The following is a 14,110-nucleotide window of genomic DNA, read 5'->3' as shown; positions in this document are numbered from 1 at the left end:
ACAAATAATTAGGCCATGTGCACAACTTCAATTACGTCATTCTTATTATAAGAACTTTTCTGTAATTCTATATATTTTGAGTTTGAACGAGTCATTAAATTTATTAAACAACTTCCAGCACTGCTATTCCACCTTTTAGCTGAAAATTAAATGAGAGAATTTATTTTATTTGAAAACAAATACAACAACTTCCAACGTCTGCCACTACGGGGGGGCTTAATGCCTTACATGAAAATGTGATCATTGTTTCTTTCCTTGGCTAACAGGAAAGTTCTCTTAAGGCTGCTTATGCCAGGGAAAAGTTTGCAGCTTCTATCTGCCATGGATGGACGAAAAACTTCTTCTCCTGCATTGCCCAGCGAGACTTTTCTGTCCCAGCATCTTTTGAAACAACATGTGTATCTGAAAGGTCGGTTTCTGTTGACCAAGTAGCTCCTAACTGCTCTGCCATCTTCCACAGAGGATGAGTATCTGTCCGGAAGTCTGAAAAACACGGCTGAAAACAATTTTACTCCCTCTAAGCACTTCCTTCCGTACTGTTTTCAACAGCTGCCCCACATCTCTGCTAGCGCGATTGCAATCAAGTTCATCAAAGAAGATATGCTGGATTTGTCTAAGTACTTTAAGAATCGAAGCAAGTGCTCCATCCGGCTCTCTTTCGTCACTCTTCAACTGAGAAAGAGATTTGGAAACTGTATTCAAATTGGTGACAACTTGAAGCAAAGAAATGATATCTCTCTATCAGAATCAAATTGTCTTTATGCTTCATCCTTGCATTTTCTGTATCATAAAGGATCACAACAGCACTCTCTTGCCCTAGCACTACATCAAGACCCTTTTGGTGTTTCTGGGTGCCATCATCTCTTGAAATCACTCTACCATTGAAGTACTCTCTTCTCGGGTCAAGCAGTTTAGCCATTGCTATGCATAGGGTCTATCACTCATTGTGTAGATGTACATCTCAAACAATTCACTTGCTTCTTTGAGAAATTTACGGACAAAGGGCCTCAATTTGGTCATCATATGTATAAAGTCCAACACGAAGAGGCTGCCTTATGAAACATATTGAAGGGAATCAGATTAGCCCTTCAAATATTCTTCCTCAGGTTTTAGCTGCATCAGCTGAGTAGAATTAAGCAGTGTGTGATCCAAATCAAGAACTAAATAAAGCTTCTTATGCGTAATCGATCAATTTCATTGTTACCAAGCCTTAAAAACTTATGTATACACCCTAATGTTACACCAAATTCATCATCCAACTTTTGTCCAGAAGAACCCGGATTTGTACATACATTCTTCTTCAAGATTATTTCTATCAACCCCTGAACGAGGTTCTTCTAAGTCTTCCAACTTCTCGATCTTGCACCTTTTGTTCCTTTTGACTATCAAGGTCATCATCATTATCATTATCACGATCAGCTTCTTCATCTCCTTCGTCCAGTGAAAAACTTGAAGGACCGACGTCCAACTCAGCATCAAGCAATGCCGCAAAGTCATCGCTGCAAGACGAGTGTACTGGAGAATCAGTTTCGAGATTCAATCGTTGCAAAGGACAGACGTCTTGTATAATGAAAAGGGTGCAGATACGGTTCTCAACGGTACATAGTTTTCTGGAAATATGTGTGAGGCGGTGGCTCATGGCTGGAATGGCAGAGGAGGCATGGCAGAGGAGCCACGGCTGGTATTTTTACAAGAGAGAATTTTTAACATGAAACTTTATGTACAAATGTTGAAACTTTATGTAAAAATGTAATTAAAGGCGTTTTCCAGGTAACTTTACTCATCGGACAACAACATTACTCCCAATAAAAATCAGGTTTATTTCTTGGGCTCAATTGCATTTGTTGTTAATGGGCTTGAGCCCTTTTTCCAATTAGAGAAAACATGTGGCCCTAAATTGACATTTGCCCAAATCAAATCAGTATTGTCCAATTCCGTATTTCACCTTCTCGACACTCTCACTCTCTCTCTAGAAAGTTCCCTAAACCCTGTAAAACCCTAGCGGTTTGTGTATCTACCACCGAAACCCTAGCCATGGCTCTGCATCCACTTCGCCTCCATCGGGCACTAACTACTCTGTCCACCCTCCACCGCATTCTCTCCATTCCCAACCCTGCTGTCCCTACAATTACAGCCACCATTTCCAATTCCACCCGTACTTCATCATCATCAACATCATCTTTCGGTATCTTTCAATCTCGATGGTTCAGATCGTCGGGGGGTCCACTTTCATCTCCGAGACAGTACAAACTGTATAAAGAAGGGGATGAGATAACCGAAGACACGATTTTATTCGAAGGCTGCGATTACAACCATTGGCTCATCGTCGTTGATTTCCCCAAAGATAATAAGCCTCCCCCTGAAGAAATGGTCCGTACTTATGAGCAGATTTGTGCTCAAGGCCTCGGCATCAGGTCCCTTTTATCTCTCCTTTATCTTTAAGTTTTGCCCAATTATTGGAAATAAATTTGTAGCAGTTTTTTTTTTTAATTAGGCATTTTGTTTGATTGGTTAACTTGAGGTAGCCTTGATGTTAGAATCTTTAGTTTTTAGTGGGTTGCAAATGGGTTTGCTGATTTTGGGTTAATTTGTTTCAGCGTGGAGGAGGCGAAAAAAAGAATATATGCGTGTAGCACAACTACTTATGAAGGTTTTCAGGTTTTAATGTCTGAAGAAGAGTCTGAAAAGTTTCATGGTCAGTTTTTACAGCTTATGATATCATGCTACTCCCGAAAAATTATGCGTTTTAAAGATTTTGATATCTGTGTTTGAGAGAAAATGAAAGAAAGATTCTGACTTTTGAATTTTTGGGTATAAACAGATGTACCCGGGGTTGTTTTTGTATTGCCAGACTCTTATATTGATCCAGTAAAGAAGGAGTATGGAGGTTAGGAGTTTTCCTTTTCTGATATTCCCATCCTGTTTTACATTATTGGCTGATTTTATCTGAATGGTACCTACTACATTGTGAAGTGTTTGACCTTGGAGTTGAATATTTTGCTGTGACTGCCAGGCGACAAATATGAAAATGGTGTTATCACACCAAGGCCACCCCCTGTTCAGTATGGTAGAAACCAAGGTGGTAGGTTCCGTCAAAATAATAGAAATCCTGACCAACCAAGGTATGAGCGACAAGGAAACCCAATGCAAAACCAGCAAGGAAATCTGCCATACAATCAGCAGGGATTTGTGCAAGGGGATGGAAGGAACTATAGGCCTCCACAAAATTATCCACCTCAACAAAATTACGGTCAGCAGCCACCAATGAACAACAGGGATGCTCCACAAGGAAGTGATCCTTCATACCAGGGCAGTTTCAACCAAGGGGGGCAGGTAAATTATATGTCCCAAGAACGAAGGGGCTTCTATCAGAAAGATGGGCACAATTATGTGCCTCCTGAGCAAAGGGATTCCAGAGGAGATCAAAGGTACTTTGCTTCCACACAAGGTGGGAATTATGGGCAGGGACCGAGTTCTGGCTATGGGCAGAATTTTGGGCAAGGGGCAAATCCTGGCTATGGGCAGAATTTTGGGCAAGGGGCAAATCCTGGCTATGGGCAGAGTATCGGGCAAGGGGCAAATCCTGGCTATGGACAGAGTTATGGGCAAGGATCAAATCCTGCATCTGGTCAGAACTATGGGCCAGGAGCAACTGCTGGCTCTGGGCAGGGTTATGGGCAGAGAACAAATGCCGGGTATGGACAGTCTTACCCGGGACATGGAGCTGGTCAAGGGTTCTCACAAGCAGAGCAGAGAAATGTGCAAGGAGAGCCAACCGGATCAATGGGACAAGGAGGGATGCACCAAGTAAGGCATTCCTTTTAAATCAATTTAACTTTTGGATAAAAGCTCATAAATTGATGCTGAGCCACATTTCTGAGTTGCTCTTTCCTTTGAGCCATGTCAGGTGCTCTGCAATATTTGCTGATTGAAGGTGTTTGTTCCTGCAGGGAAGATACTGAAGATTTCAAATGGTTCTTTGAGATGATTGGGAGAATGGACGTGCAAAGGAGTCATGGTGTCTTTTCTTTCTCTCTTTAAGAGTTACCTATAGCAGTTTCTGTTATCTGTCGTGGTAAATAGTCGACTGTTTTGTCTTAGTTCAGTTTTCTGACTGTGAAGTTCGAGCTTGTAGCATCCCCTATTTGGTTAAGAGCTTGAACTAGAATTTTAGCATCAAATCAAAATGTGATTTTGCCTTCTTGTTTCTGCCTTTTCATTATCTGAAAATGTAGGAATTTCCTCCCATTGTCCATATGAATCTCTCTTCCTGAAGAAAATTCTGCCTGGAGGTTGCCATTCAACATTTCTCTCTGGATGTTTCTGTCGAGATGAGCCATTGTAAATTACTTTTTTTCTGGGAAAAAAACCTCTATGAATCGGCATTCATAAGTTGTAGTTGATTATCGTTATGTTATACATTGTGTACTTTTCCAATTCGTCTTCACCAAAAATATCAAAGACGATAGAATCAAAAGTAGAGAACCCAATTAACAAGGAAGAGGAAACCATACGTATGGTGCTGCTAGTACCGCGTAAGAGCACGCGGAAGATCCCCTTCGTGCATTGAACGCGACCTAAACTCATCAACATCAACCCAACCGTCGTTCTCCTTGCCGAATTGTGAATCTCGTTTCTGCTGCTTTTGTCTCTCTCTTGGTAAAGAATCTTTTTAACATATGGAAGCCAACCTGAAGAGGGAACCTGGCGAGCTTTTTTCCTTCTGGAATTCAAAAGCTTTCAGATCCTTAATCGGAAATGATGGCCTCACATCAAGGAGTTGAGGTACTTGAGAGTTATAATATGCCTGATCAGTCTTTTTCTTTATTGATTTCTGGGGTTGGGTTTCGCCAAAAGACTGAAGTCTCCAAGTGCATTTTCCTCGGAGAAAATCCTTGTCACACTTAAACTTGAGGATTAAGGACTAGTCCGCGTTGTATGGAAAGGTTCCAAGGAAATGGCCATAGTAGTTTGAGTACCCACCGTAATTTTTCACTATCACTACTATTTGTGAATTAAAGCATTTCTTTTTCACGTCCAATGGGTGGAGAAAACGTAATATGGAATCGGAAGGGCAAGAGGTTCAATATGAAGGACTGAGGAAGGCTTGTCCTGTCTTCCTAAGTCAGGTGAAGAAAGACATCATAATTCATAATTTTGGCAAAATGTTAGAATAATCGACACTTGTTTTATGGGAGGGAGGGGAACATCCAAATTCCAATCAGACGTTTAGTTCGGGTGAGCAAGGGTGCTCGTTTGTTAGGGAGAATGGGTTCCAACTTCCAACCGAAACCATTCTTTGCCTTATATATCCCGCCATATTCGCTTCAACTCTCTCAAACAAAACCCAAAGGAAATTGTGGCCGAAGCAATTCCCCTTTCGCTATGTTCCTCTTCTCCTCTACTCATCTTCAGGTGATTCTTTTTCAAGAATGATCTTAAAGCTATAGTTAATGCAAAATATTAAATATGCAATCCATAACTTTATGTGGGTTTGTTCCTTTTTTTTGTGTTTGATTTTGAATTCTGTTGCCTTTGATTCTGGTGGTTCTAATATTGACAAATTGCCAATACAAAGTATTGATTTTTGTTAAATGTTTTGTTTTTGCTTGGTAAGTTTGATCTATTACTTGTAATTTTGCCCATAAGTTGATAAACCCTTTTTCTTTTATTATTTCATCTTTTTTATGATTATGGTCAAATTAGGATCAGAAAATATGCTATTATGAAAATGGTCCAGACATGTTCCATTTTTGATAATATTACAGCAGATAAGTATCGATCATTTGAGAGGCCAGAATTGAATGTCTGCGTTATCCTTGATGTCCAATTTTGGCCTTTATTGTAACTTTGAATTAAGGCAAATTGTTTACTTCAACTATACTGCATATGCAAGGGTATATTATGTGCATTTCATCAATGAGAGTCCGCTCTCATTATATTCAAGATCCTTTTTATATTTGTGTATGCAGAAAGAATAAAATTTTCTGTATTCCTCCAATGGATGTGTGTGTGTGTATGCCAGTGCTTGAGTGATAGTGCTGTCAAATCTAATTCCTTTTTCTTATTAGCAAGGATAATTCTTGGATCAGCTTGCAGAGCAGGGCCTCTGAATAATGTTTCTGGAAAATAAAAATATTTCTTGAATAGTTCATTATGTTTGACTGCTTGATTGTGATGATTACTAGATTGCATCCTTCAAACAAGAGGTTTTTGTTCAATTAGAGATGCTCATTAGCTTTCAGATATAAGTATCATATGTTAAAAAACTTCATGGATCTTCTTTGAGTTAAGACTCCAGACAAAGAATTCCACTTCTCTTGCACTCCTGAAGTTTATTATGACTTGATGTTCTTGGTTCAGGTCTGGCAAAATTGAGATGCTTCAGCAATTTTTTATTTGCTTAATTCCCTAGTCAGAATGGGTCGTGACAGTACTGGAAGCAGTGGGGCCATTGGGGAAACCACTTTTCTTCATGGTGAACTTGACTTGTGGATTATAGAGGCTAAATCTCTTCCAAATATGGATTTAGCTTCAGAAAGAATGAGGAGATTTTTCACCATGTTTGGAACTTGTGACACTTACTTTCGAAAAAAACCCAAGGCCTCAGGCAGGCAGTCTATGATTACTAGTGACCCTTATGTATCTGTTTGCCTTGCAGGGGCTACTGTTGCTCAAACTAGAATAATTGCCAATTGCGAGAACCCCCTGTGGGATGAACATTTCATTGTGCCAGTTGCACATCCTGTAGTAAAAATTGAGTTTCATGTTAAGGATAATGATGTTCTTGGTGCTCAACTTATAGGAGTAGTTGAGATAGCTGTTGAAAAAGTCCTTCCAGGACATGAAATTAATGATTGGTTCCCGATTATTGGTCATTTTGGGAATTGTTTGAAACCCTATCCTGAAATTCATGTTTCTCTTCAGTTTAGGCCAATGAGACAAAACCCTCTATATCAACATGGCGTTGGGACTGGACCAGATTACGTGGGAGTCCCAAATACGTATTTCCCTCTCCGTAAAGGAGGAAGTGTGACCCTTTATCAAGATGCTCATGTACCTGATTCTTTGCTACCTGAAATTTTACTTGATGGTGGAAAAGTTTATCAGCAAGGCAAATGCTGGGAAGACATATGCCATGCCATTCTAGAAGCACATCACCTCATATATATAGTTGGTTGGTCTGTCTATCATCCTATAAAACTTGTGAGGGAACCAACAAAGCCTTTACCTAATGGAGGGCAGCTTTCTTTGGGGGAGTTGTTGAAATACAAGTCGCAAGAAGGGGTCCGTGTGGTTATGCTGATATGGGATGATAAAACTTCGCATGACAGGGGTCTCTTGAAAACGGTACAGTTCATGAATAATCAACATTTCTAGTAGTTTGTATTTGCAATTTATAGTATCATTTACCTTCATGTTAGAAAGCATTTTTTCCATAATATTGGGCTAAGTAATGTAACCTTATAGGTAAATAAGCATTTTAAACTGATTTTGTGAGCAATTTTTATGTTAGAGCATGATTTTTCAGTGAAATTAAATATCCACTCTTTCCAAAAAAAAAACACAAGTTGACTAAAGGGATTGATTTAAGCGCAGTTAATGTCATTTCTATGAATAAGCTTACACAGACCCTTGAAGCGTTTTTGTAATGTTATCGCTGCATTCCCAAACCACTCTTAACCTATGTACACCACTTAATCAGAGAAACCGGTGGAATGATAGATTCATTTGCAAGTTTTATTTAGCCATAGATGTGTCATGAATGATGTTAGCCTTGAATGCAGGTAGGTGTTATGCAGACTCATGATGAAGAGACTAAAAGATTTTTCAAACACTCAAGTGTTCGTTGTGTGCTTGCTCCTCGTTATGCAAGCAACAAGCTTAGTTTTTTCAAGCAACAGGTAAGGAACTTATTTCTTTGAATTTGGAACCATGTATTAGTAATGTGACTGTGCTTCTGTTTACTGCTTAGATGCGAGTTTATTCATGAAAGATTTTACTATTATGTGTTGGTCATATCTATATGGCTACACAGTTGATTTGTTGTTTTATCCATGGCTTGAATGGATCCTTCTAGTCCAGGTTGTGGGAACCCTTTTCACACATCATCAGAAATGCGTGCTTCTTGACACCCAAGCTTCAGGAAATAATCGGAAAATAACTGCTTTCATAGGTGGTCTGGATTTATGTGATGGCAGATATGACACCCCTGAGCACCGTCTCTTTCTTGATCTTGACACTGTCTTCAAGGATGATTTTCATAATCCAACATTTCCTGTGAGTGGTTTTCTCCTCAGCAGACTTTCTGCATGATCATGAGTACATTAACATTTCTGGTTGATACTGGTTTCTGCCCTGCAAACCTGGGGTTTTAGAACAGTTTTTTCCTTTTGTCAGATAATAGAAATACGATGGGATTAACAGAGGATGAAGTTTCGTTACCTTGAATTTCTTTTAGTTAATGGATCTTTTATATTTTCATGTAAAATGTTTTCAATGTAGGATTATAGTCTTATACAAAAGAAAACCTTGCATTCTGCGAATGCTTTAAGTCTGATAAACATATGAACTTATCTACTACGAGCAAGTTGTTAGCTGCTATGTTTTATTCTCGTAGATCTATGATGCCATTGCCTAGCCCCCCGTGATATTCTAGAAGTTCGGGTGGTCTGTTGATATGGTTCTGGGAAGAGAATCGCAGACAAGGAAGGAGCAGAGAGTGGTAAACTGAAGAGTCAATAGCTGGAAGATGGATTGTTGAAGAAAGGTTCTCAGGGAAAACAGAAAAAGTAGCTGGCAGGTTGACCGACATAATTAAAGATATTTTCATATGCGACATGGTGTGCATTAAGATATACGTAATTAAATCTGATTTTGGATGGGAAGCAGATTGATATGGTATATAGAAAGATTGGCAACTTGAACAGGGAAATTGACTTCTCACTTGAAGTCTTTGAATTTCAAGCCTTAGTTTACCTAAAATTTATTAGCGGTAATAAAGAAATCTCATATCTGTTAAGTTAGGGTGTCATAGACACATAAACATAGTAAGGGTCGCTCGACCTATTATCAATAGGTTTTAGGTTGGATGCCCATCTAAAATTTAACATGGCATCAGGCACTGCCCACCGTTATTGTCCCCTCCCAAGATGAGTTGCCACATGTTAGATCTGTTGTCCCTACATGTAAGGGGGAGTACATCTGTTAAGTTGGGCCTATCCTAAGCACATAAACATAGTATTAGGTTAGATGCCCATCCTAAAAACTAAACATGATATTAAATTTCGATAATCCAATAAAGTTTGACAACATAAAAGGAAAACCTAGAATTAAATTTCTAGGTATTAGCATTAGTGTGTTGGACCAAAGGTGTAAATTTTTTAGTTATTTTGCTGGAATGGACTTAGCTGATGAAGACGTTCTCCTTCATGGTGTTTAATTGTCTAAATAGGCTTTGGAGGGCAAGGTGGGGATATAGATATGACATTAGTTATTTTTTCCTGTGGTAAACCTTGAAAGATAGACAAGGACTTCTATGATTAGTATAGTGATTAACATCAATTTAGTTTCAATCCATTATCCAAGATGCTTGAGCATATCTTTGCTGGTCCTTTACGTAATCATGCAGTTGTTCAAGTTTAAGGCTACATGCTCATATAAGCTTAATGTCTGGTGTACCAAGGTTCCCTAGTTTTGTATTCTCCTTCCCATTGTGTTGGAAACTGCAAGATAACTGTCATGCCAATGTTAAATGGCATATTGCTTTTCAAAAAAAAAAAAAAAACTGTTAAATGGCATATTTAGGTGATAATGATTGAGTGTCCACCATGCATCTAGCTGTTTCACTGGTACATGGTGTTGTTTCTAGATTGCCGCTTGAAGAAATTCTGTTATATTCTGTGGAATTGGTTTTGACAGTGGTACTCTTTACGTATAGTCTAATGCCCAAAGCCCGAGGCAACCGTGGCATGATCTACACTGCAAAATCGAGGGTCCTGCTGCATATGATGTATTGACTAACTTTGAACAAAGATGGAGAAAGGCAGCAAAATGGCGTGACTTCAAGCTAAGAAAGGTCACTCCTTGGCACGATGAGGCCTTGATAAGGGTAGATCGTATTTCATGGATAATATCTCCCTCTCCTGGTTCTGACGGAGACAAAATTGTGCGTGTTTGTGATGAAGAGGACCCTGAGAATTGGCACGTGCAGGTTGGGAAGAATAAGTTTTATAAAATAACATCTACCCCTTCTATTTATCTTGATGAGATTCTATACCATTGTGATTAATGTTAATTCTCATTTTGGTAGGTATTCCGGTCTATTGATTCTGGATCTGTAAAAGGATTTCCAAAGGATGTTAAGCAAGCTGCAGCTCAGGTTAGAAACTGGCCTATTATAGTGCCTTATGTTATGTACAGTCTTCTTAGTTGTTACCAGGTATATTTAGTTTGTGTTTTAAGTTTTACATCCATGTGAAACCCTGTTGCAAAAGAACTTACATCAGTAACCTTGTTATTCTGATGTATTTTTCTGCAGAATCTTGTCTGTGGAAAGAACTTGAAAGTAGACAGGAGCATCCATACAGCTTATATAAAAGCAATAAGGTCGGCACAACACTTTATATATATAGAGAATCAATATTTCCTTGGGTCTTCATATTATTGGCCATCATACAAAAATGCAGGTAAACAATCATAGACTAGTATCACCTCTTCTTCATTTTTTTCTTTTGGCTGGTGGATTGGGGATTAGTCTTTGGAGGAAAGGTGGGGCTACCATTTAGCTGTGGCTTGGTCCACCTCCTTCTCCAGTTTGGTTTGAACAAGTATGCACATCGATTGGTATTTGTCCTTTATTTTTATATGTTGTTATATAATTACGATCTGATATTATTTTGATGGTAATTGGTGTATTCTATATCCTCCAACCAACTTCAGAACAACAAAACCAGTGGACTGTCGTCCAGATAGCCAAAAGATGCATAACTACTATGTAGGTTCTTAGATAAACATCTTTTATTTTCCTTTTCTTATATGAGTACATTCGGCATGTATATGCATTACACCAAAAAGAATTAGAGTAATTGCATTTTTTGTTCTTTTTGCAGCTAGCATTGCTTGGTTTTTCTCTTATAGTCTCAGTGGTAGCTTAATTGTAAGATAATTAACAATTGATCTTGAGCTGTCTTTAATCATTGTGGGTTCATTTTTGTTTGGGTTTCCCCTGCTAACATCTGTGATTTTTACCTAAGTTTGACATGCTTATAATTTTACTCTGATTTTTGGGCAAGCTAAATAAAGTCTTTCAGTTCTTTGTGACATTTAAGATGGATGAATCTTTAATGGGAATTTTTTTAATATAAGCAGGTGCTGATAACTTGATCCCTATGGAATTGGCTCTGAAAATTGCCAGCAAAATCAGTGCAAATGAGCGTTTCTCAGTGTATATAGTGATACCTATGTGGCCAGAGGGTGTGCCAACTAGCAATGCTGTGCAGGAAATATTATTTTGGCAGGTTTTCTAATTTCTTCAAATTAAGAATTATGCCCTACAAATTAGAACTTTCATTGTCAACAAAAATAGGAAATTTTTAAATGTGGTTGAACTGTGGCTCCATATTTTTGTGCATAGCAAAGTTCGGATCTCATGATCCTTGAATTTTCTATTGACCTCATTGTCCTTTAGCTGTTGAGCAACGTTGGTGTCAGGTTCATTTTGCTCAAACTCGTATTTTTGTTTGCAAACACAAGACATATCCAAATTTTCTTGAATTAATTTTGTTTTGAGAAGTGCATGTGGGCATAGAAATCATGCTCAACAAAGCCTATAATTTAAAGGATGTGCACTTCACATACATGGAGGGGATAAATTAAACCTAGAACATTAAAGCATATCCAATGCCAATTTAGCTTGGTTGAAGTAGCCTGTAACATAGAATCGTAAGGACCTCTATGATTATTTATGCTTCCAGCATGACCAAGGAATTTTCTATAGAAAAGAACTAAAACCAGTTTTATCCATTCTTGGTGCGTTTTTTTCCTTGTTGCCTTGTTGACGATCTAAGAAATTATAGAAGTGTGGTTTACTTCTTGAGTGGCTGCAAAATTAAGATCCAGAAATAGACTGAACTGGTGGTTTCCTGGCTTGAGTGGTGTATTCACTATTGAAAAGAAAATGCAAAATATTATATGATAGTTTTAGATTCCCCAAGGTAGGGAGGAGGGAAGAAAAAGCTATGTCTTTCATTAAGCTCTTATGTGCAAATTAGCAAATTGCATTTCTGCATGTTATTTCTTATCCATGTCGAAACCTTTTGGATAACATGTTGGCAAGTTGCAAGTTATCATAATATCTATGCTTTATTTGATGTTTAAATGCACGCAGGGACAAACAATGGCTGTAATGTACTCAATCATTGCACAAGAACTCAAAAAATCAGGCCTTTCCGATCAATATCATCCACAAGATTATTTGAACTTCTATTGCCTCGGTAAGCGTGATGCTCCCTCTTCAGAAAGTTCATCTCAAGTAAATCAACAAACGGATAACCGTGCACTGGTAAGCTATTTTTATCTACTCATAATTATATGAGGTTGCTACTACAAAGATCTTTATGATGGCTTTATGTTGTGGTTAAAATTCAAAATGTACATTATATTTCCGGCAATCAAAGTAAAATGGCTTCCAAAATGGAATGCAATTAATTATCCAATTCCTAATGTTAATAATGTGACACCCTCCAAAGTGTGGCTGCTTGACAGGGTGTATTATGCTGTTGTTTTGCCACATGACTGAAGCTAAACTTATTTTATGCGTAGCATTACCTCTGGATTTGATGTCAGCTTGCCTTCTATCAAGCAAGAGTGTTCTCCTATAGCATAATAATACCTTCTATTTAATGGATAGGTTTTTTTCTTTGATCATCTGTATTTGATTAACTCTAGAAATTTCTTCTTATATATTTTGACAGGCATTGGCCCAAGAGTTCCGCAGATTCATGATTTATGTCCATGCCAAAGGGATGATAGTTGATGATGAGTATGTGATCATGGGATCAGCAAACATTAACCAGAGATCATTGGATGGTTCAAGGGACACAGAAATAGCTATGGGTGCTTACCAACCAAATTACACATGGGCAGGAAAGAAATCCCACCCACATGGCCAGGTTAGGGATTCTGGCTCTGTTCACTTTTAAATACTCAAGAATGCCAGACAACAGGCAGTAATTTATATATACTACTATTTTTTTTTTTGGTTTATTTGTTTTAGCATATGCTTCAAAGTAAACAAAATGGCATTGAAGCATGGAGAATAATATCTCTGGGGGATAAGATATATTTAATGTTTGCCTAAATTCCTGTTTAGATTTATGAGTTGCACCAGTATTGTTGGATGTAGGTTTATGGTTATCGGATGTCTCTGTGGGCTGAACACCTTGGCAAACTGGAGGATGCTTTCCGGGAACCGCAAAGCCTGGAATGTATAAAGCTTGTTAACAAGATTGCCAAACGTAACTGGAAATCATTTGTGGATGATGATTACAGAGAAATGAGGGGACACTTGATGCTGTATCCAATTAAAATCAGGAGAAACGGGACGGTTGGTCCATTGCCAGGTTATGAAACGTTTCCTGATGTCGGTGGTAAAGTTCTTGGAGCATCCACCAATCTTCCTGATGTTCTAACAACTTAACACAAGCGTAAGCTCCAATAAGTTTTGGTAACAAAACATATTCTTCCACCTGAATACAAAGATTGGAGGATGAAGCATTACGGGAAAGTTAAAAGAGAGGATACCAAGTCAGGCATTCATGTGATGATCACTTTGTAATGATTGTTAACACCTGAAGAGAAAACTTTGTCTGGTTGCAGCAGCAGGCAGCTGTGATGATTGCCTTTTCTTACTTATTTTGCTGTATGTCCATGGACGGAAAACAATTTGTACAAATGGAGTTCGTGCTCTCCTGTCTTGACATTAATAGTGACTCCATGAATCAGTTTTGAGAATTGTGCTGGCTTATTACTGGCACATAATTGAAATCAGCCCCGGTTGCCATATTTATTGTATTTTACTTTTCTTTTTTATGTATTTGCTGGCTCTTAT

General features: G+C 38.4%; 2 protein-coding genes and 1 pseudogene across 5 annotated transcripts; 2 read left to right on the top strand and 1 right to left on the bottom strand.

The window, feature by feature from the left end:
* Positions 1-240: 240 nt before the first annotated feature.
* On the bottom strand, positions 241-1,765 carry LOC110418511 (RNA polymerase II C-terminal domain phosphatase-like 4 pseudogene; annotated as a pseudogene).
* A 147-nt stretch (positions 1,766-1,912) lies between these two features.
* On the top strand, positions 1,913-4,437 carry MORF1 (multiple organellar RNA editing factor). Of its 2 annotated transcripts, none has more exons than XM_021429838.2 (5): positions 1,913-2,414; positions 2,598-2,695; positions 2,822-2,887; positions 3,014-3,807; positions 3,951-4,437. In XM_021429838.2, exons 1-5 carry the CDS (start codon positions 2,035-2,037, stop codon positions 3,960-3,962), a joined length of 1,350 nt encoding a protein of 449 aa, XP_021285513.1. In that variant the 5' UTR covers positions 1,913-2,034; the 3' UTR covers positions 3,963-4,437. The 2 variants fall into 2 exon arrangements, with proteins under 2 accessions (XP_021285513.1, XP_021285511.1); XM_021429836.2 differs by having other exon boundaries at positions 3,908-4,437.
* Positions 4,438-4,571: 134 nt separating this feature from the next.
* Positions 4,572-14,100, top strand: LOC110417479 (phospholipase D delta-like). Of its 3 annotated transcripts, none has more exons than XM_021429835.2 (11): positions 4,572-5,415; positions 6,928-7,350; positions 7,788-7,904; positions 8,086-8,280; positions 9,941-10,213; positions 10,313-10,381; positions 10,541-10,688; positions 11,371-11,519; positions 12,389-12,562; positions 12,975-13,172; positions 13,406-14,100. In XM_021429835.2, exons 1-11 carry the CDS (start codon positions 5,269-5,271, stop codon positions 13,697-13,699), a joined length of 2,187 nt encoding a protein of 728 aa, XP_021285510.1. In that variant the 5' UTR covers positions 4,572-5,268; the 3' UTR covers positions 13,700-14,100. The 3 variants fall into 3 exon arrangements, with proteins under 3 accessions (XP_021285510.1, XP_021285508.1, XP_021285509.1); XM_021429833.2 differs by having other exon boundaries at positions 5,282-5,415; positions 6,364-7,350; XM_021429834.2 differs by lacking the exon at positions 8,086-8,280 and having other exon boundaries at positions 5,282-5,415; positions 6,364-7,350.
* The last annotated feature ends 10 nt before the right edge of the window (positions 14,101-14,110 follow it).

Source organism: Theobroma umbraticum, unplaced genomic scaffold, assembly GCF_002168275.2.
Source record: "Theobroma umbraticum cultivar Fairchild unplaced genomic scaffold, ASM216827v3 scaffold_50.0, whole genome shotgun sequence".
In the NCBI taxonomy this organism is placed as follows: Eukaryota; Viridiplantae; Streptophyta; class Magnoliopsida; order Malvales; family Malvaceae; genus Theobroma; species Theobroma umbraticum.
Note: the sequence above shows the minus strand (reverse complement) of the source record. Positions and strands in the feature narration are given on the sequence as shown.